Source organism: Onychostruthus taczanowskii, unplaced genomic scaffold (assembly GCF_017590055.1).
Source record: "Onychostruthus taczanowskii isolate IOZ18803 unplaced genomic scaffold, ASM1759005v1 scaffold91, whole genome shotgun sequence".
NCBI lineage: Eukaryota > Metazoa > Chordata > Aves > Passeriformes > Passeridae > Onychostruthus > Onychostruthus taczanowskii.
Window position 1 is genome coordinate 2,465,590 of NW_024507105.1, and position 19,608 is coordinate 2,485,197.

Here is a 19,608-nt window from a genome sequence, read left to right on the forward strand (position 1 = left end):
CCAGAGCGGAGGGCTGGATGAGTGACAGGCGGCTCCGCCAATAGCCGCACGCAGCGGGCGCGGGGCGGGCCGCCCTCGGGCCGCCATGTTGTGCCTGTCGGGAGGGCTGGCGCCGCCGGCCCCGCGGGAGCGCGCCATGGAGCCGCGGGTCACCCTGCGCGTCACCTGCCGCGGCGACACCCGCACCTTCCTGGTGTCCCACCCGCCGCACACGACGTGGGCCGATGTGGAGGCCATGGTGAGCGCGGGCTGGCCGCGGGAGGCGGGGCGGGGGGTCCGCCGGGAGCCGGCCCGGTGAGGCTTTGAGGGCCCGGTGAGGCTTTGAGGGCCCGGTGAGGCTTTGAGGGCCCGGCGTCTCCAGCCGCGCTTTCCGAAGCGGTGTCCTCCATTTCCCAGGCTGTTAGAACTGCTGTGGTCTCGATTTTTCTTATTTCCTCAGTAGTATAGTTTACTCCTGCTGTGTGCTTAGATTGGCGTGGTTTGGAAAAACGTTCTCAAGGGCCCTTTTCTAATGTGTGAGCAGCTGCTCTTAGCTGTGTTCTTTGGTTTGGACCCTTAGTTTGGTTCTGTATCCCTCTGTAAAGTACATTCTATTCCTCTTATTTCGTGTTCTTATTGAAGTACCTGTATGAAGTAACACCCGTCTGTTGCTTTTCTGAAGATTCTGTGCTCTTTGGGGTCACGAACAGGTTTTTGTTTGGTCCCTCGGTTCCCGGAGCTTTGTGCGTGTTAGTTCGGGTAGAACCGGCTCGGACTGGGCCGTGTCTGCGTGGGCAGCTCCTTCTGAAGGTCTCTGTGTCCTGCTCCTGGTATAGCTCTGAGTTTGTTTGGGTGCTTGTTTTCAGGGCTGGTTAGGGACAGTTCTTGTATTGGCTTAGTGTGAAATTGTAAGGATTCCCTTGGCTGTGATGAAACTAACATTGATATTATTGCTGTTTATTAATTCTGTAGCAACTGTGTTGTAGTTGAGATGGAGACAACACAAAGCAACACACTCTGTTTTCAGAAGGCTTCAGACTGTTTTTAATATGGCCTGCGTGCTGTTTATACATTCTTAAAAAACCCATAAGTTTACACTTTACTCATTGGTCACCAGAGATTAACAAAGTGCTGATTGGAATACACAGTTCAGGTTTCTGTCATTTATCCTTCTTTCTTTGTTGGTTTCTATGTCAGTGACCTTGGTAGGAAATTCTTCCAAGGGTAATTATGGATCCTCTTATCAAGCTTCCCTCTGGCTCACAGAAGTTGATAATTATGGATCCTCTTATCAAACTTCCCTCTGGCTCACAGAAGTTGCTGTGAAATCTCTTCCACACAACTGTTGTTTTTTTTTTAGCTTGTTTTCAAAGTTACATCTGAGGAGATCTCGTCCCTGTTTTATTTCCTGTCTTTCAGCCCTTTTCCTGGCCAATGTATTCCAGTACACATGCAGGAGGGTTTTGTTCTATGAATTGCTCGGGTTCAGAGTTTGAACTGCATCACCTTCCCTTGCTGTATTTCACTCCTCTGAAAGAGGCACTGGTTCAGTCTTAAAACACTCACTGCAAGTAGAGCTGCAGGAATGTCTGAGCTGCTCAGAACCCTGCTTGCATCAAAGCTGGAAGCAGATTACTGTGTAAGCACTGTGCTGCCCTTAATCTCAGGTATTCTGAGAGCCAGGGTGTGTTTGTTCAAGGTGTGGTGTTCTATTACAGCTCTCCCTGAGGTAGAGCCAGGGGTTGTCTCTGTTGTGGGAATTACTCTTTCAAGGCAGTTAAACTTGGGTCTTTATTGTATTTTGATCTTTTATTCAATGTTTATAAGGGAAAAGGTGAGCTCTTGTTCTGCCCTGAGTTTAAGGGGACAGTCTGTGGTTCCAGACCATGTAAGGACAGAGCACAGCTTCATCCTGACAAAACCAAATTGGTTCTGTCACTGCACTCACAGAATTTGGGATGTGTTGCTGGAAGAGCCTACCTGGAGCACGTTCAGTGCAGAATGTGTCTGTTTGTCCCTGTGTGTCCATGTGTCCCTGTGCTCCACTGGGGCTGTGACCCCCAGGCAGACACTCTTACCTGGGGCTGCTGCTGCTCTTCTGTTAGGTCTGGCCTAGCAGGACATGTGCCAGTTGTTTCAGAGAGTTTCTCTTGGGAAAAATACAGCTTTTGGAGGAACCTGGTACAAAAATGAACTTTTATTCCTATTCCCATATCTTTGCCCGAGAGCTCCTTAATTTAAAAATTATAATGATTCAGAAGGAGGGGGGTTACATTTTCCATTTCAGGGGAGGCTCCTGCCTTCCTTAGCAGACACCTGTCTGTTCAAACCAAGGCAGAAAAATACAGCTTTTGTAGGAACCTGGTACAAAATGTACAGGAGCCTCAAAGACTCAGCATATGGAAACAACTGCTTTCATTTTATGGTTCATTTGGTGCTGCTCATTGTGCCTTGTTAATGAAAAATGCAAAATAACTGCTCAGTTTATTCTCTGAATTTTGGTAGGCTGAGAAAAGGCTGATCACCTTTGTGAGCTGTCTCCCAGGTGTGTTCTAATGTAAAAGATAGAGTTTAGGGATTGTTTGCCTTTATCTTCATATTTTGGAGTGTTTACCATGACTGAGTTTGTTAACCCTGAGCTTGTCCTCTTAGAATGGGGAGGGTATTATTATTTATTTTGGAGTAAACATTAACTGGGCAAGGTGCAAGAGGAAAAAGATGTGTTTATTCTTTTCATTAGAGAAAGTTAGTAAAGCTTGGAGGGAAGGCACAGGGAAGAGTTCAGCTCCAGAGGAATGGATTTGGTAAAACAGTGTTTGCTTCAACTGAGAAGCTGAAGGGAGGGCTAGAAGGGTTTTAATGTTATTCCTAATTAATAATTATTATTAACTGAGGTCCTGCCTCACTATGGTTTTGTGTTGTTTTCTTATTACAGGTTAAAGTTTCATTTGACCTGGACAACATTCAGATCAAGTACATTGATGAGGATAATGATGAGGTAAAATATCAGCCACCCCACCCTCCCAATAAGTCAGCTGAAAGTCATTTCTTCCTCCTCATGATTTGGAGTGGGTCCTTCAGGAGAGTCCTGAATGCAGATTGGGGTGGGGGAATGTTTGCCCTTTTAATAAGAAAATAGTTGATAGTCTTGTGATTTTAGTCTTAATGCAGCATGCATATTTTAAAATATATATTTTTAGAAGCTACTGCCTTTCTTTTTCCCACCCTGTTGAAACACCCAGTGGTTCTCTGTGCTCTGAGGGAGGAATGTTTCCGTTGAGGAGCTATTTTATTTTTAAACTTTTTTTCTTTTTAAATTTTTTATAAGGTAGTTGTAACTGTTTGTGTTTTCAGCTGTGGTAAAGCCCTGTCTCTTCACTCTAGACTCCTTCCTCTGGAAAATGTAGGTCTCCTGTCACCAGCATATGTTTGCTTCAGTGATCTGGGGTACTCAAATCCTCTGCTTGCTTTATGCAATTGCTGTAATCTCCAAGCAGATTACTGACTCAGAAAACAAATTGGTTACTTCTAGTTGTCCTTGTTGAGTAACTTCCTGCTTGGCACAGTCTCACCCTCTCATATTATTTTTGTTTATCTAGAGATTCAGAGGGGAATGTAACTCTCACACAGAATGACCTTTTGCAAACACAGTGTTCCACTGCTTGGATTATAGCACTACTAAATCTAATGGGGTTCTTGTTCTTACTGTTTTTCCCTAAGGGCAAACCTTTCAGAGAATGATTCTCCCCTTATTTTCTAGCCTGTATCATATATAAATATTTAAATGTGTCTGTGAAAGCTTTTTCTGAAATACTGAGCAAACATTGTTCAGAATCCTGTGATGCTGAGGGGATTAAAAAGCTTCTTGTGTTAGTGACTTCTATGTGTAGAATCGATAATTAATTTTCTGTAGAATAATGGGCTTATGAAACACTTAATTGGTCTTTTGAAACACTTAACTGGGCATTTAAAGCAAGTGGGGCCAAGCTCTGGAGTTGTGCAGTGAGCCCAGGGGTACAGGCAGTGACTTCCTGAGGAGAGCAGCTTGTTCTGGCTGCCAGCAGTGCCAGAGCTGCCTCCTGTGCCAGTCCAGCAGCAAACATGGGCTGCTTCAAAGCACCACAGCTTTGGGTAATGATTAAACATGGCAATAACAAGCACCTAAAGGACTGCTGTTTTAAAAACTGTGAATAAATGTATGTTTATTCTGAATGTGTTAATTGTAAGAGAACTGCAAAAATGTGTCTGTGGCTCTTGCTCACTGTTACTTCTCTTTGCAGGTCTCTGTGAACAGCAAAGGTGAGCTGCTGCTTTACTGAGGTGAAATCAAGCTAAGAGACCCCAACTGTTGCTTGTGTTTTTTGAAGATGCAGTTAAGAATGCTTGTTTTTTGATTTTTGTATTTTATATATGATTTGGCAGCAAATTCTTCCCAAAGGAAAGAATTCTTGATCCACAGGATCAAATTGGAAGTGACTAAATTAGTGGAATGTTGTGGCTCTTAGCTGTGAAAATGTGTGCCTGTTGCTGTATATACAATTCATTGCACTAATTTAAGAAACATTACAGAAGGTAGGGGAGGCCCCTTGTCATGTAAGGGTTTCTAAATACTGTGTGATAAACTTACATCTGTTGTGTGAGATAGGGGCCATTCACACTTCTTTCTATTTTTCTTTAGAGGAATATGAAGAAGCTCTGAAGGTAAATGTGCTCTTTGACTTTTTTCAATGTATTCATCCTTCTCCAATTAAAATTGGTGTAGCTGAGAAAAAAATGGCATTACTTGACCCAGGAAATCAGAATAGCTGTTTTCTAGCTTTGGACAGTAGCTTGAATGTCTTATTACATTTTTTTTTGTTCTATCCTGGTTGGTGTTTGTTTTTAGTTAGTTTTTAGTTTTAGTTTAGTTTTTATAAGTTAGTTGAATTGGCAGTTAGGATTCAGGGCCTGAGCAGCAGTGGGTTGGTTAAGGGGCTGACTTTCTCAAACCCTTCAACAATAATCCCATATTTGGAAATATTGGGCTTTAGTGAAACCCTTCAAAAATCTTGCCACATGGATTCTGCTGCCAGAGTATATAATTAAAACTTTAATATTAGTCAATGCTTAGTTACTTTATAAGCAGTTGGTCAAAATAAGAATTGCATTTTTTTACATTTTTGCTTTACATTAAGTCTTTCACAACTTTTTACTCATGGCTTGAATTTCAAATCTGATAATTTCAAAATAAATTCCTGGACAGAATCTGTTGTTTACTGGGTCCTATAAACACTTTATTGTAGGCTGAAAAATCACAGCAGAATATTTGCATGATTAGCCTTTGGCTTTTAATCAACTTCTATAATAAGTGTATTAATAATCTTTCAGAAGTAGAATATCAGCTGACTGTACCTTGGCATCTCTCTCAGTTTTTCTTTTTGTGTCTGTTAGTCTTTCCCCACCCTTTTACCAAACTCTCCAGTGTAGTGTAATACTGTATTTTTACAGATTCTGTATGCTGACTGTAAGTGGAAAACATGGTGGATGTATGTTCTGTTTATTTAGATTGCAGTTAAACAAGGAAATCAGCTTCAGATGAATGCCTATGAAAAGAGCTCTTCTCGTGCTTTGCAACTACATGAAAAAAATGTGGCAGAAAAGCTGCTGCTTAAAGATGAGAAGAAGCCACTTTTGCAATATTCCATGCTAGCTCAGGGATTAGAGGAAGAATTGAAAAATGACAAGGAGCTGACCATTCAGGTAAAAAGCTGAGCTGCATTAAACCAAAGAATTAATAAATGTAATTCACTTTGTAGGCTGATTGTCCTCTTCAGCCATACATAAAAACTGAGTTCAGAAGTTGGTCTGTTTTCAGTTCCCTGCACCTGTTGAAGCTCACCAAATAGTTTGAATGTCTTCCAGAGGATAATTTGATGCTGTCTTCAGAAATACCAGTGCTTTCATGTTGACCATTCTTTAGTATTTTGATAAACAGAGTAATTCATCTCCTGAAGCCCTCATTGCCATCTGGTAACTTCTGGCTGACTTGACTTCTTTGGTGTGTAATTACACTCAAATGCTAATGAGGCAGAAATGTTTCAGGAAAATGTCAGTGGCTACTTAAATATTTTTCTATAAAGACACTTAAGAGCTATTTCAGCAGTTAACTTGCTGTGTTGAGGGGTTTTTTTAACTTTGCATACTTTTTTTTTTTTTTCCCCCCCCAGCAAAAGTTAAATCAGACCAGACCAGAAAGCACAAATGAAAATCCTCCAGAATGGTTTACTAGCTACTTGGAAACAGTAAGTGTATTGTCTTGCAAGTTTTGATATACTTAAATACTTCAGTTTTATTGTTGTTGGAAGGGATCTTTGTGATCTCTAGACATCTGAACACTCTTGCCATCAGCACTTATGACCAGGATCTTAATGAGAACTAGATGTCTGACCATGTCTGCAGTGTAAGTGATACGTTAAAAACCCCAAAACCATAAACTTGATCCATATCATTTGTGAAAAGTGGGCTGTTAATGCATTTGCTTAGTGTGAATGTAGTTTTAAGAGCTCCCATAACAGAATCCTTGTGGCACTGCAGACAGCCATGGGAATTCCAGACCTCTCATTGTGGGAGAGCATGGACAGTGCTGCTCCTGTAGGCTCTTGATTGCCCAGAGCAGGGCAGTACTTTTGGTTTCCTGTGATTGAAAGCAGAGAATCTGATGACCTTACTTTTCTTGGCTGTTCAGAGGAAATACTTTCAGGAAACCATTGACAATAAGCTACAGTTAAGATATGGGTGTTAATTTGTTCTGAACAGCTAATAAACATCACTGAAAAGCAGTTTGATATCACTGCAAAGAATTCATCAGCTAGCAAATTCTTGAAACTATGTGCATTTATTTTTAAGCTTTTTTCTTTAGAGTCTCCTTTCCTTTGCCACCTTTTTATACAAACTAAAAATTGGGGAAGTTCATGGTTATATATAAGACATCACTGATGGGCAAATCAGAACTTAATGGTAGAGAGTCCAGAGGGGTTTGGGAGTTGTGGTAATTGTTCTAGAGATGAGATTCCTTCCCTTCATGAAAGCTTATGGAAGAAAAACAATACTGTGAGCACAAATATGTGATTTTTAACTTGCCTTCTTAAAAGCTCTGGGTTGGTATTGTCTGATATAAAAGTCCTCTCTGAGGAATGTGGTATTTGTTTATATATTTTATGTATTATCATATTATATATGTTATATATAATGTATATAATAATGTAACAATTATATGATAGTATAATATTGTATTTTATATATAATATGGTAACATAATATAATATGGGAATGATATTGTCATATTATGTATGTTATATATATTATATATTATCATAATTTTATGAAGAGTGTGGTGGGATAGGGGAAATGATTCTGAGGTAGTCTGTGGCTGCTGACAGATTGGGAGATTGTGACAACATAACTCAGCATTTCAAACTTAATAGGTGGGTCTCACTCAGTACTGCTTTAATTTCTTTCCAGTTCAGGGAACAGGTCGTTAAGGAGACTGTTGAGAGGCTGGAGCAGAAGCTGTATGAGAAGCTTGTTCATTGCAGTCAGCCTGCAGATTTTTGTGAGAGCTCATTTGCAGCAGCCCCTGCAGCTGCGGAGAGCCCGTCGGGGAGCAGCGGCCAGTGCGACTGGCTCATCTCCTGCTGCAGCTGCCAGGCCCGCATCGTCGGGGTCCGCTACCAGTGCAGGTACGGGGAGCTGGGAGGGTGCAGCCTGCCAGGTACAGCCTCTGAGAGAAGCTCTCTGGGGGTTAGATACTGCTGGGTTCCCAGTCTGCAGCCTGCTGGACATTTCAGTGCAGGTGGGGTGTGCTGGGAGGCTGGGGACCTGCCAGGCACAGCCTGTGAGGGAGAGAAACTCTCTTGGGGTTAGATACTGCTAGGTTCCCAATCTGCAGCTTGCTGGACATTTCAGTGCTGGGAGCGTGGGGAACTTGCCAGGCACAGTCTGTGAGAAAAACTCTCTTTGGGTTAGATACTGCTGGGTTCCCAGTCTGCAGCCTGCTGGACATTTCAGTGCAGACAGAATGTGCTGGGAGGGTGGGGACCTGCCAGGCACAGTCTGTGAGTGAGTGAGAGAGAAACTCTCTTTGGGTTAAATACTGCTAGGTTCCCAGTCTGCAGCCTGCTGGACATTTCAGAATGTCTTCTATGTCTCACCAATAGGTGATGTTCTCTTCTCTGGTCATTAGACTTTATCTGCATAAAAGCAAGATTAATACTATTTTGAGAAAAGGTGATTGTTAAAGTGAGAGAACTTTATAGTGCTGTTCTCAATGAACACAGTTCAGAGAATTTCATAGCTGTGTTCTCAATGACTCTTTACTTACCTGTTTAGGACATGCAGTAATTGTAACAGAAAAGATTTTGTTTGGTTAACTAAACAAAAAAGCAAGACTTAGAACTACTAGTCTGTAATAGTTTGTTTGGTTCTGAGTCAGTGAAACTAAGGCAGGTCATACTTTTTCTTAGTGATTGCATTCTTGTCTGTCTAATAATCTGAAATAGATTTTGATGAATGTCTTAAGTGAGGTGTTAAAAGTGAGAGTTTTATTTGAATGAGGCAATTGCTGTTAAGATCAGCATTTTGGGACTGGGCAGAAGCAGTGGATGGAATGCCAACAGGAGTTTTTCTTTGGATTTTTTTTCCCTGCTGGCAGGAGATGACAGTCTGGTTTTTATCAGCGCTGTTCCTGGAGGAGCAGTCTGCTTTGCATCCCTGAATGCTTGGTGACTTAGCCTCTGTATTTTCATAAGTATGGTGCTGTTTCTGGCACTGGATTTTGATAAAATGTTCTGCCCTTCATAGCAAAAATTTTAATCACTTGTGCTAAAGGAAGCACCAGATTTTTAAAATGTGTGTTCAAAGAAGTGGGAACTGTGTTGCAGTTTTGCCAGGAAGAGAGATAATCATGTAGTTATTCCACATGGCTCCAAATACTGATCTATGAGTGAGACATCCAGCTCCTGTCACTTGGGAACTACTTACAGTGGTAGCACGATACAAAATTGTTTCTCTGCAGAAATTCTTTGCCTCTTGGTAACCTCCTGTCTTTTCTGCTTTGCAGCCTTTGTCCAGCCTACAATATCTGTGAAGAGTGTGAGGCAGGAACGTATGCACATGATCCAAACCACGTCTTGCTAAAGCTGCGCAGACCCATCCCCTGTGTCGCTGACAGTTACAGCCTGGCAGAGCTCTCCCCACGCCTGCCTGCCACTCTGGAGCAAGTCAGGTAAGTGCTGGCTGCTGGCAGTGCCTGCCAAGGTTGTTCTGATTGCAAGGAAACACCTGTGTTGGAGTTGAGGTTCAGCTTTTATTTTAGAGATAACAAGAAATGGAAATGGGGCTCAAATTTTGTTGTGAGTAGCTAAAAATAGCTATGCACTTATAAAGGGCCTTAGTCATAAATCTTACAGTGTTTTTAATAACAAAGTAGAAAAGACAGACTTTTGTGTCCTAGAGGGGTAGTAAACTTCAAGAGCTTGCTTTTTCTTTGAGCATTCTGCGTCTGCCTTTTTTTTTTTGTTCTTTCAGAAATCATTCAAAATAGTTCCACAAGCAGCTGTGAGGATGTTCTTTTAAAATCATTTGGTATCCAGTATAGAAGCATGGGATATTTCCTGAAGGGTTCCCTTGAGACTAAGACTGTGTTGGATGAAGATAAATTCTGATCAATTTAATGTAATAAGCTGTGTTAATCACTTTGCAGGCTCCAGAAACAGATGGACAAAAGATTTCTGAAGGCAGAGAAGCAAAGATTGCGAGCAGAAAAGAAACAGCGAAAAGCAGAGGTCCGAGAGCTCAAAAAGCAGCTGAAATTGCACAGGAAAATTCATCTGTGGAACTCTATCCATGTATTGGAAACAAATGGCTCACCTCCTCTGAAATCTGAGAGTGTCCAGCCTAATACCTTCCTGTAAGGCTTGTTGTTAACTGAGCATCTGGTAGTTGTGCTGTCTCACCTTTTGTTCTGAGACCAAGTTAAAGTAACAGGAGGAAGGTTAAGGAATTGCTCTTTTGAAGTGTGATTTGTCATTGGACTGGGTGAGAATTTTGTCCAAATGCCATTTGCAACGTAGAGTGTTTTTAATTGAGAGGACAGTAGGAGAAAGGGAAAAAAGGTGACTGATGGTTATTACCAGAAACTTAGTGATTTATGCTAATTTAAGAGGAAGGGGAGTGCCTAGGATTATACATACAAAATTAACATTTACTGCCAGTTTTAAAAAAGTCTGTATCTTCCTGCTTTATTAAGTGTCTGCATAAAGTCAAGTATGTTCTGTATATTTATGTTTCTTTTTTTTTAATGTGCTCTTAAGTTGAGGTTCATCAGACAGCAGCCTTTGCAGGCAACTGCTCTGCATTTCCCACTCCCTTTGAGTTTATGAATGTGGAGTGTAAAACTTGTATAGTTTGTTTCTTTAATTCATCCCTTCCATTTAGGGCCTTTAAAAGCCAAATTAACATCAATGAGCAGCTGAACTTCAGTTTTGATGTATTTTTTTGTTTTGTTTCCTCTCTCCAATCCCAGGAGTCCTAATCAACCCTTCCAAGCAATTGTCCCAACACTAAGTGCAGTATTTGTGGATGAGAATTTGCCTGATGGTACTCACTTGAAACCAGGAACAAAGTTTATCAAACACTGGAGAATGAAAAATACTGGCAATGTGGAATGGAGCTCAGACACTAAGGTATCTTGCCTTTGCTCTTCCTTCTACACACTAAAATCATTCTTGGAGATAACATTTGTAGGTGAATTCTCTCTTAGGACCTGTTTAAGATTTCCTTTGGCCTGTTGATTCACAGCTGGGAATTCTGGGGCAATAAGCTGTGTAGGTACTCTTTGCAGGTGTAGGCTGTAGGAAGGAGGGGATTCAGAGCACCATCACTGAACATATTTCCCATTAATAGTATGTCTCCCATGTTAAAATGGTGCAGTTTGGCCCTGTTTACAGCTGCTCTGTTGCTTTTCTGACCTCCAAAACCCTTTGTTCTGTGAGTGGCTGCCTTTGTGTTGAAAGATGGGGTATCTTTGTGTTGGTAGTGGTTAATGTGGGGTTGTGTACTAGCAGCCTGTCTTCTCCATGCCTGGTACCTACAAGGCCTTCCAGCAGAGGAGCTCTGCTTCCTACTGCCCACACTTTGCAGAGAAGCTTGAGAAGTTAACTTTCGTTTTTTTTCTGTTGTATATTTCAGTTGAAACTTATGTGGGGTAATCTGACCTTGGCATCTGCTGAGAAAAAAGATGTGATAGTGCCATCCCTTCCATCTGGACAAGTAGGAACTGTTTCAGTTGAGTTTGTAGCTCCCAACATAGAAGGAACTTACACTTCTCACTGGAGACTGTCACACAGAGGGGAACAGTTTGGGCCAAGGATCTGGTGCAGCATTGTTGTGGATCCCTCTCCAGCTGCTGACTACGTGGAAAGTGATTGGAAGGATTCTGACTCCTGTCAGAAGAGTAAAGCTTCCAGAACCAAACAGGCAAGTCACTCACCTGGTATTTGGGGCAGCTCAGAATTGCCTAGGAGAAGGAGCATTGTGTATTATTTGGCATAGTATTCCTAACTGACTATTCAAGGGGATTCTTTTAGCTGTTTGCTTTTAAATTTTTTTAATAGGAAAGAAATACAACATATATTCCATTTATAAATTCTAAAGTAGTTGTTCTTTTTGACAGGCATGGCATTAGCTATTAGTCTGTTGCAGCTATTTGTTTATTTCTTTGAACTGGAACTCTGCAGCATTTCTCTTTGTTACATCTTGTCCTTTTGGCTCTGTAATGAGTTGATTAAAATTTCTGTCAAATTACTTGTGTGTTTACACAAAATTCAGATTTAGATTTAGATTTCATGTGATGTTTTATTTACTGTGGCTAAGTGGCTTCTGTTTTTTTTTGTTTTTGCAGGATGCTTCCTTAGAGACAGAAACAGGTGCTCAGCTGATAGGTGAAATTGCAGAGCAGGCTGAAATATCTCTGCCAACTGTTCCTTTAAAGATCAAAAATCTGCCAAGTGAGAGAGAGTTTTATATCCCATCTGTTGATCTCCTCACTGCACAGGTAAAGTGATAAAACTCAGGTAGATCTAAAGCAAGCCACCTTGGGTTTGATGTTTAGGTAGGTAGACACCTGCAAAAAACCAAACTTCTGAGCTCTAAAAATGGCCACTCTGTTTTCAGAAAGAGTATATTGCATTTTATATAGCAGAGCTGTTTTCTCAAACTGGTGTTAGGCACTGTCATTATGTGGAAGGAATGTGTAGGACAAATTAAGATCCTCAAAAGAGAATCAGCATTGAGTCTTTCTCTGGCCCTAACAAGAGAGTTCTTAGCTTTGTCCCTTGCTGCCCTAATCTGTGCACCATATTCAATGAAGTAAATATATGTTGTGGGAAAACTGCCCCCTGAGACTGTGTTGAAGAACAAAATGTTACTTGTACATCAGTGGGATCTGTGCTGCCAAGTACAGATATGATTCAGTTTCAGAGTTTGCTCATGGAAACTGTGTGTTTTTCCTGTAGGATTTGCTGTCCTTTGAGCTGTTGGACATTAATATTGTGCAGGAATTGGAGCGAGTGCCACACAATACTCCTGTTGGTAAGGCTCCTGTGTTCTTTGTGCTCTCTGGAGCACAGACAGCTATCCTCTGTGTATAGCTTGGCTTCTTTTCACCTTCATATCCCCAAGAACATAACATTCCAGATGTTGAGGAATGCTGCCATTTTCTTTGCACAGCCAGTGGCAGAGTAATGCAAAGCTAGTTGTTTATTTCACCAGATTATCTTTCAAAATAACTAAATTTCTTCAGTCTTGAAAGAATGTCCCTTAAAAAGAATAACTTTTTAAAATGTTACCTCATGGAGGCTCCTCCTTTAGTGCCAATTATCTTTGCTCCCTGTGTTTTCCAGACATGACTCCATGCATGTCCCCTTTGCCACGTGACAGCCCCTTGCTGGAGAAACCTGGCTTAGGTCAGATAGAGGAGGAGAACGAGGGGAGTGGATTTAAACTAGTGCCTGGTAAGCAGTAGTCCTGAGGAGCTTGGGGGTAAAGGGAGGATATTGTCACTTCTCTGTAGTCAGCAAACCTGATGTCTAAAAGGAATTCTAATTACTGTCTTCCCCTTTGGAAAAAGAAAAAGCAGAACAGGTTGTTTGGCTCATCAACCTGCAGTCTGACACTACATTAGTGATTGTAGAGGTTGGAACATAACATATATATAGATTGGGAATAGAAATCATAGTCACAGGATGGTTTGGGTTGGAAGGGATCTTAAAGATCATTCAGTTCCACCCCCCTGCCATGGGCAGGGACAGCTTCCCCTATCCCAGGCTGTTCCAAGCCTCATCCAGCCTGGCCTTGGACACTTGCAGGAATCCAGAGGCAGCCACAGCTTCTCTGGGCAACCTGTGCCCAGGCCTCACCACCCTCAAAAGGAGGAATTTCTGCCTAATATCTAATCTAAATATGCCCTCCTCCATGTTACAGTCATTCCCTGCTGTTCTATTACTGCATGCCCTTGTACAAAATCCTTTCAAACGCTTCTTGTGATTTGTGTGACTACTAGAATTGTTGGGAGAATTAACAGTCTGCCCTTTATACACTAGGTTATAATCCAAACACTCCTGGTGTGCTCCCCATACTTCTCAATCACTTTTGTGTTCAACTTGAGCTGAATTCAAAAATCCTTCAATTTTTAGAAAGCACTAACACAGAATCAATATTAGCTGTGGCTAGTCTAAAAAATTCTTCTTATACTTACATATCTTCGTTGTGGTAAAGTCTGTTATGTTTCCCTTTCCAAGGAATGGCAGAAGCCTGCCTTTCTGTGGACTCTTCTGTGGTGAAGGTGAAAGCTGAGCATGCATTGAACCAGGAGGAAGGGGAGGAAGATATGAGTGGGACTCAGTTTGTCTGTGAAACTGTAATTCGGTCTCTCACCCTGGATGCTGCACCTGACCACAAGCCCCCACAAAAAAATCCCAAAATCCTCCAGAGTAAGTGTTGTCATTAGCTGCCTTCTCTGGTTTGACTTGTTTGCAGTCAGACATGAGACACAAATTGCTCAGCTCAGGTAGTTGATGCCATTTAATTGTTTTCCTGATTGGTTTTATTAGACTCTTTACACACACTGCAAGACACCTTCAGCTGCAATATGATAACTGAAGAATCTCCTGTGATAAATAGTAATTCCACTTCCAAAAAGGAAGCAAAGATTCATCAGTCAGAACGAGTGACAGAAAATTCATGTGGTAAGTAAAATGGGCTTGAATGTAAGAGAAAGCTGTAAAAAAATCACGTGTAAGAAGATCTGACACTGTTCTAGGAAACTGATCTTCATTAGATGAGGAGTAGTGTTAGATTGTCCCAGTTGTGAGAATCATTACATCAGAAAATGAGTGTCAGTACTTTAACCAGCAGTGCTTTTTAACAAGCAGCTGGTTTAACAGCTGCTTTTTAAAGAAGTAAAATTGTGAACAAAAGGTTCCAGTTGGGTATTCAAATAAGTGCTCATACTTTATACATGATGGTGCCTCCATGTTTTGTACACATAGCTTGCAATGTTTCTGACCTGTTTCTAAAGTGTGCAATTTAGGAGCTGAAAACTACAGTTTAGGTTCTTTATGTAGCTCTTACTCCAGTTTTTGCTATGAGCATTAATACCAGCAGTGTATTTGCAGTGGGTTAACATTAAGATCTAGTACTCTTTCACTTTACACCCTCCCACAACAGGGAAAATTACACCCTTAATGGCAGCAGCTAAGGTTTACAGTTGTTTCTAAATACTTTTTTCTTACAGCTGGGCCAGCTCTGTCTCTGCTGTTGTCCACACAAAATGGACAATGATTAACACTTCACTTTTTTCCTCCTAGGGGACCTTCCACTGTCTGATGAGAGCACAAGCCCCTGTAGTGGTGCTGGCAATGGTGATGAAGAGGAAGATGATAAAGATGATGTTCAGAGTCAGTGCTCCTCTGCTTCCTCAGAGGACTATATCATTATTCTCCCTGAGTGCTTCGACACCAGTCGGCCCTTGGGTGACTCCATGTATAGTTCAGCTCTTTCTCAGCCTGGTTTAGAAAAGGCAGGAGAACCTGAAACAGTAGCAGAGAACCCAGAAGGGGGAAGCCAGCCACAGATCCAGAGGGTCAGTGATACACTGACAACTTCCCAAACCCTGGCTGCAGTGCCCCCAGCGGCTGTGGACAGCTCACCCGAGGCACAAAGGTATGATTTGGGGACACGAACAAAATGGTGATGCTGGTATTGCTGCAGAGTCTGTAAGGTCCAACACTTTCCAAGCAGGAATTGTTTTAAAAAAATTTTTACTGAGGTAAATGTTCTTAAATCCTGCAACTTTTTATAGAGCCTGTACTCACTGATTTAGGTGAGTGCAAGAGAGGGAGAGAAGAGAGTGTGTGAAGTTTTTTTCTTTTTTTCTGTTGATTGTGACTTATTTATGTGTGTACATGTAGAATAAAAGTAGTGATGTTTCTGCCTTATGTTCTCAGGAATCTTACATCTCTTCAGAATTCTATCTTCCAAGAACCAAACACACCAGCTTCAGAGCATATCTCTTCTGCTCCTCATGATCAAATACAAAGAGAAGGTATTGACATATTAATGAAGGGTACAGACTATTGCTATTGCTATCACCTATTCCTTATGCCTAGTATTGAATTTGATGTCTCCTTTTTCTTGAGGAGAGCAGAAATCTACCAAGTAAAGATTTCAATTTTTTCTCTGGGTGTTGAACTTTTGCTATATGGATGTTGCAAATAAAGAAATAATTGGTTTTGTGGATCAGTTAAGAGCATCTATTATGGGAAATGGTGAGAGGATACTCAAAAGTACTTACAGGCATCTGGAAAATTACCTTGCTCTGGAATTGGTGAGCTGTGTATTTAAGCTGTTGTTACAGTCACTGAGACAGCAGCTCCTCTAGTGTTAAACAATAAATCAGTCATATAGTTCTGAAAATCTTCTGACTGCTTTCACTGCAGTGAGAATCCTGGATTCTCTGCATAACTAAACTTAGAGTATTGCTGTTGTACTGAGACTTTTTTCTGTTTTTGTTTGTATTTCTCCAGCTTAATTGTCATTAATTGGACATGTTGACATTTTGTCTTCCAGAACCCAGTGGTGAAGATAATCATGGGCCAGGATCTTCTGCATTTCTCACTAAGTTCTCAGAATACCCGAGGTAATGAAGCTGAAGCTCTGACTTCACAAACACTATTTTAGACTGAGAACAGCTTAATTAGACACCTGGGAAAGAGCTCTGGCCTAGAGATTTCATGTAGTGAGTAATTTTGGAGAGAGGCCTCTCTTCTTAAAGCAAACATGCTATGTTTTCATAAGATGTTGGTTTCTACTTGGGCACAAATCAAAAGGATGCAGAACTGGCAAGCCAGAGTTAATGAAGAGCTCGAGTTGACTGCTTCTAAAATTCTGTGGGCTTTTTTCTGGAAAATCTCAGAATTCTTAGGATGGGGATTTTACAAGCTAGCTATAAATTAGTCTTAAAATACTCAGACTGGAGAGGTAAGTCAAAATGTTGAGTAGAATATTAAGTAACTTAAGTATTCATAGAAAACAAATAAAGGAACTCTACCCTGAATGGATGTGTCAGTGCACAGCTTTCATGTAGTTCTGTTATAGATGAGAGCACTGAACTCTTTAGAAAAGGTCCCTTCATGGAAAGCATACACCCACAATTTAATAGAAGGTGTCAGGAAAAAGGAATGAGCTTCTTGTGTAGCTCACTTCCCAAACACTGCTGATTCCTTTGGATCACAGGCTGTTGTCTCCAGCAGTTCTTACCTCAACAGGCAGCAACTTGCATTTCACTGAAACAAACCCTTGGCTTTACTGGCCCTAAAGCAGCACCTGGTCTCTTCACAGGTACCCTCAAGGCAGCAGCATTGCAGGAGAGCTTGTGAAAGGAGCTTTGTCAGTAGCTGCTTCTGCCTACAAAGCATTATTTGCTGGACCACCCATTATTGAACAGGTGAATGTCTTTCTGTGTGCTATGTGAGGTGTATCAATATTCTATATTGGAGTTAATGGAAGAGTAAAATGTTAAGTTTGATGGTGTCCCTTTGAGGTTTGCTGCTCTCAGCAGACTGGTAGATCCATGCCATATGGATAAAAACATCTCTTGTGGCATCATGTAAGAGTAGCAGCTCACCTTTGTAAGTGAGCAGTGAAAGGGATTATACATGGCTTAAATGGGACAGAAGAGCCTCTGTGCCTCAGTTTGATTCTAGTATGCAGGGCACCTAGTTCGAATGGCAAAAAATAAATTATCTTTTTAAATTTATCTTACTGTCTTTTGTTTTCAGCAGCCTGCAGCTCCAGAAGAGCAGACTGCCACTCTGCTGTCCAGTCTGTGTGAGATGGGATTCTGTGACAGGCAGTTAAACTTGAGGCTGCTGAAGAAGCACAACAATAACATGATTGAAGTGGTAACTGAATTGCTTCAGATCAGTAACAGAGACTGGTGCAGTAGATGCTAAACCTGCCTGGTGGAGAGAGGAGTAATCTTCATTGAGTAAACTCTTAATTAAAGATTGCATGAGCAGCAGGCTGCTCCTCAGCTGCTCTCTGTTTGGAGGTTCTGCTTTTCTTTGAGCATTTGACTTCTTTTTAACCTCATGGAAATGTCAAACTACTCTTGTGGCATCTCTTGAAATGGATACCAGAATTTCAGTTATTATTTAGACCTCATAGTTAAATGAGTAGTCTTTAAATCTCTAATTTCAGATCAAATCCTTTTACCAGGGAATCATGTAGAACTAAACTTTGTACCCAGGTGAGAACTTCCCGTTTTATTGTGTATATACCTTTTTTTTAGGCAGCTGGAAATTTTTTGTTGGCTTAATTAGCTTTGGAATAGAAACCAATGTAAAATGCTGCTATAAAATGTAGTCCTGCTTAATTTACAAGAGATGCCTGAAACTAGGAGTTTTTGTTTCTTCTGAGGATTTAGTAATTGATTTTCCAATGTGTGATAGTCAAGTGACAAATTCAAATCTTACAAATTATTCTAAGAAAAAGAAGTTGCTCGTAAAAGAAAGCCATCTTGAATTTAGACTTTTGAGAAGTCTAGAAGTGTAGCTGCAGTTCAGCTGATGAATACCAGTAAAGTTGTTGTTTGTTGTAGCAGAATGAAGCAGGAAAATTACCACCAGCAATTGAACCAGTAATGATAGTGCACACCAGATCTCTAACAGTAGAAGTATAACCTACATAAAAATATTTTGTTAAAAATTGAGTGTAAGGGTAGGAAAGGCTTTTCTAGGAATCTTTACAGGCTCTTTGTAAAAATATTAAAAATTTGACCATTACCTTTTTTCACTACAATGCAAACATTTTACTCTGTTAATACCACATAAAAAATGCAAGAATGTGTAGGAACCCAGACCTGGAGTACAAATTTCGGTAGTGTTTAGGAATGGAAAGGATGCTTGAAGCAGGGATCACATAACTTTACATTAGAGTTTGAAAAATGCATTAACTTAAGCACTTTCAAATGTACAGTCCTCTGATGGTTTTAGCTGGTCCTGTGTTTCCATAGCCACCTCTGTAGAATTCATTTTTCTCGTAAGATTTTTAGATGCCCATATTTAATTTGGAAATCTAAGAATCCCTTCTAAATATGCTGAGAGAATTGATTCTGAAGAATGACATAAATGAGCACCAGACACTGCTGTGCAGTGGGGTATCCAGAGAACTCTTCAGAGTTCAGTCTCTCAGCAGGTGACAGTGTTGGCTATGTTCTTACTTTGAAGTAAATGTTTCTGCAGTAAGAGACCATTGATTCTAAAATATTTTGTATTACTCCTGCTTCAAACTAGTATTCTGTTTTGTCACAGTATAGCTGAAGCAGTGTCAGTATTGTGCTGGCCAGGTTATCAGTAATTTTTTAAAAGACTTTAGTATCCATAGAGATAAAATACCATTAAAATAGTCCAAGAAAACAAATGTATCATACCACTTTCATTTTAAACCTATTTTTATAGACTGTGGGAGATATACTCTTAAATGTTTATTTTGAAATACAGTAGAAGTATTTTGCAGTGTTTCCCATCTCTCTGTATACCAGTACAACTGTGTGCTGTGGACCAGTTCAAGATCCTTCTGTGACTTTCCACCTTAACTTGGGTGTGTTGTTTTGAGTATCTTTTGACTAATGCCAGCTCTAGGACAAGGAGGGGAAGGGCAGGGGTGAAATGCAGAAGCTGATGACACTTTGAAGCATAGTGTGGTTTTATTTGCTCGGGTCTGGCAGGCCCAGCAAGGACCCATGTTCACCATGTGTACCTTTGTACTTGGAATGTTCATGTGTTCTATAAACTACAAAACTGAAGCATTTGAGGAGGAACACTTCATTGAGGATTGAAGTGGCAGGTGTGAGATGCTGTTCTCTTTAGGTTACTTTTTACTAGAGTTTAGATGCTGTATGCTCAGGCTTAAGATAGATATATTTCTGTTGGCTTTGTATATTTTGTTAATGGATGCATGATATAACTTATAATATATTCTATAGAGCATATGTGACCTCTGTATTTATTTTGGGCGAGCACAGGCGCTGGG

At 40.8% G+C, this 19,608-nt stretch overlaps 1 protein-coding gene across 4 annotated transcripts; it reads left to right on the forward strand.

Moving 5' to 3' along the window:
* The first annotated feature begins 53 nt into the window (after window positions 1-53).
* Window positions 54-19,567, forward strand: NBR1 (NBR1 autophagy cargo receptor). 4 transcript variants are annotated; one of them, XM_041426578.1, is made up of 21 exons: window positions 54-238; window positions 2,915-2,977; window positions 4,260-4,278; window positions 4,658-4,680; window positions 5,524-5,718; window positions 6,186-6,260; window positions 7,480-7,697; window positions 9,077-9,241; window positions 9,719-9,925; window positions 10,541-10,700; window positions 11,206-11,493; window positions 11,918-12,070; window positions 12,531-12,606; window positions 12,918-13,028; window positions 13,815-14,006; window positions 14,127-14,261; window positions 14,883-15,237; window positions 15,522-15,619; window positions 16,144-16,213; window positions 16,915-17,020; window positions 17,355-19,567. In XM_041426578.1, exons 1-21 carry the CDS (start codon window positions 86-88, stop codon window positions 17,526-17,528), a joined length of 3,036 nt encoding a protein of 1,011 aa, XP_041282512.1. In that variant the 5' UTR covers window positions 54-85; the 3' UTR covers window positions 17,529-19,567. The 4 variants fall into 4 exon arrangements, with proteins under 4 accessions (XP_041282512.1, XP_041282513.1, XP_041282514.1 ...); XM_041426579.1 differs by having other exon boundaries at window positions 17,358-19,567; XM_041426580.1 differs by lacking the exon at window positions 12,918-13,028.
* Window positions 19,568-19,608: the final 41 nt, after the last annotated feature.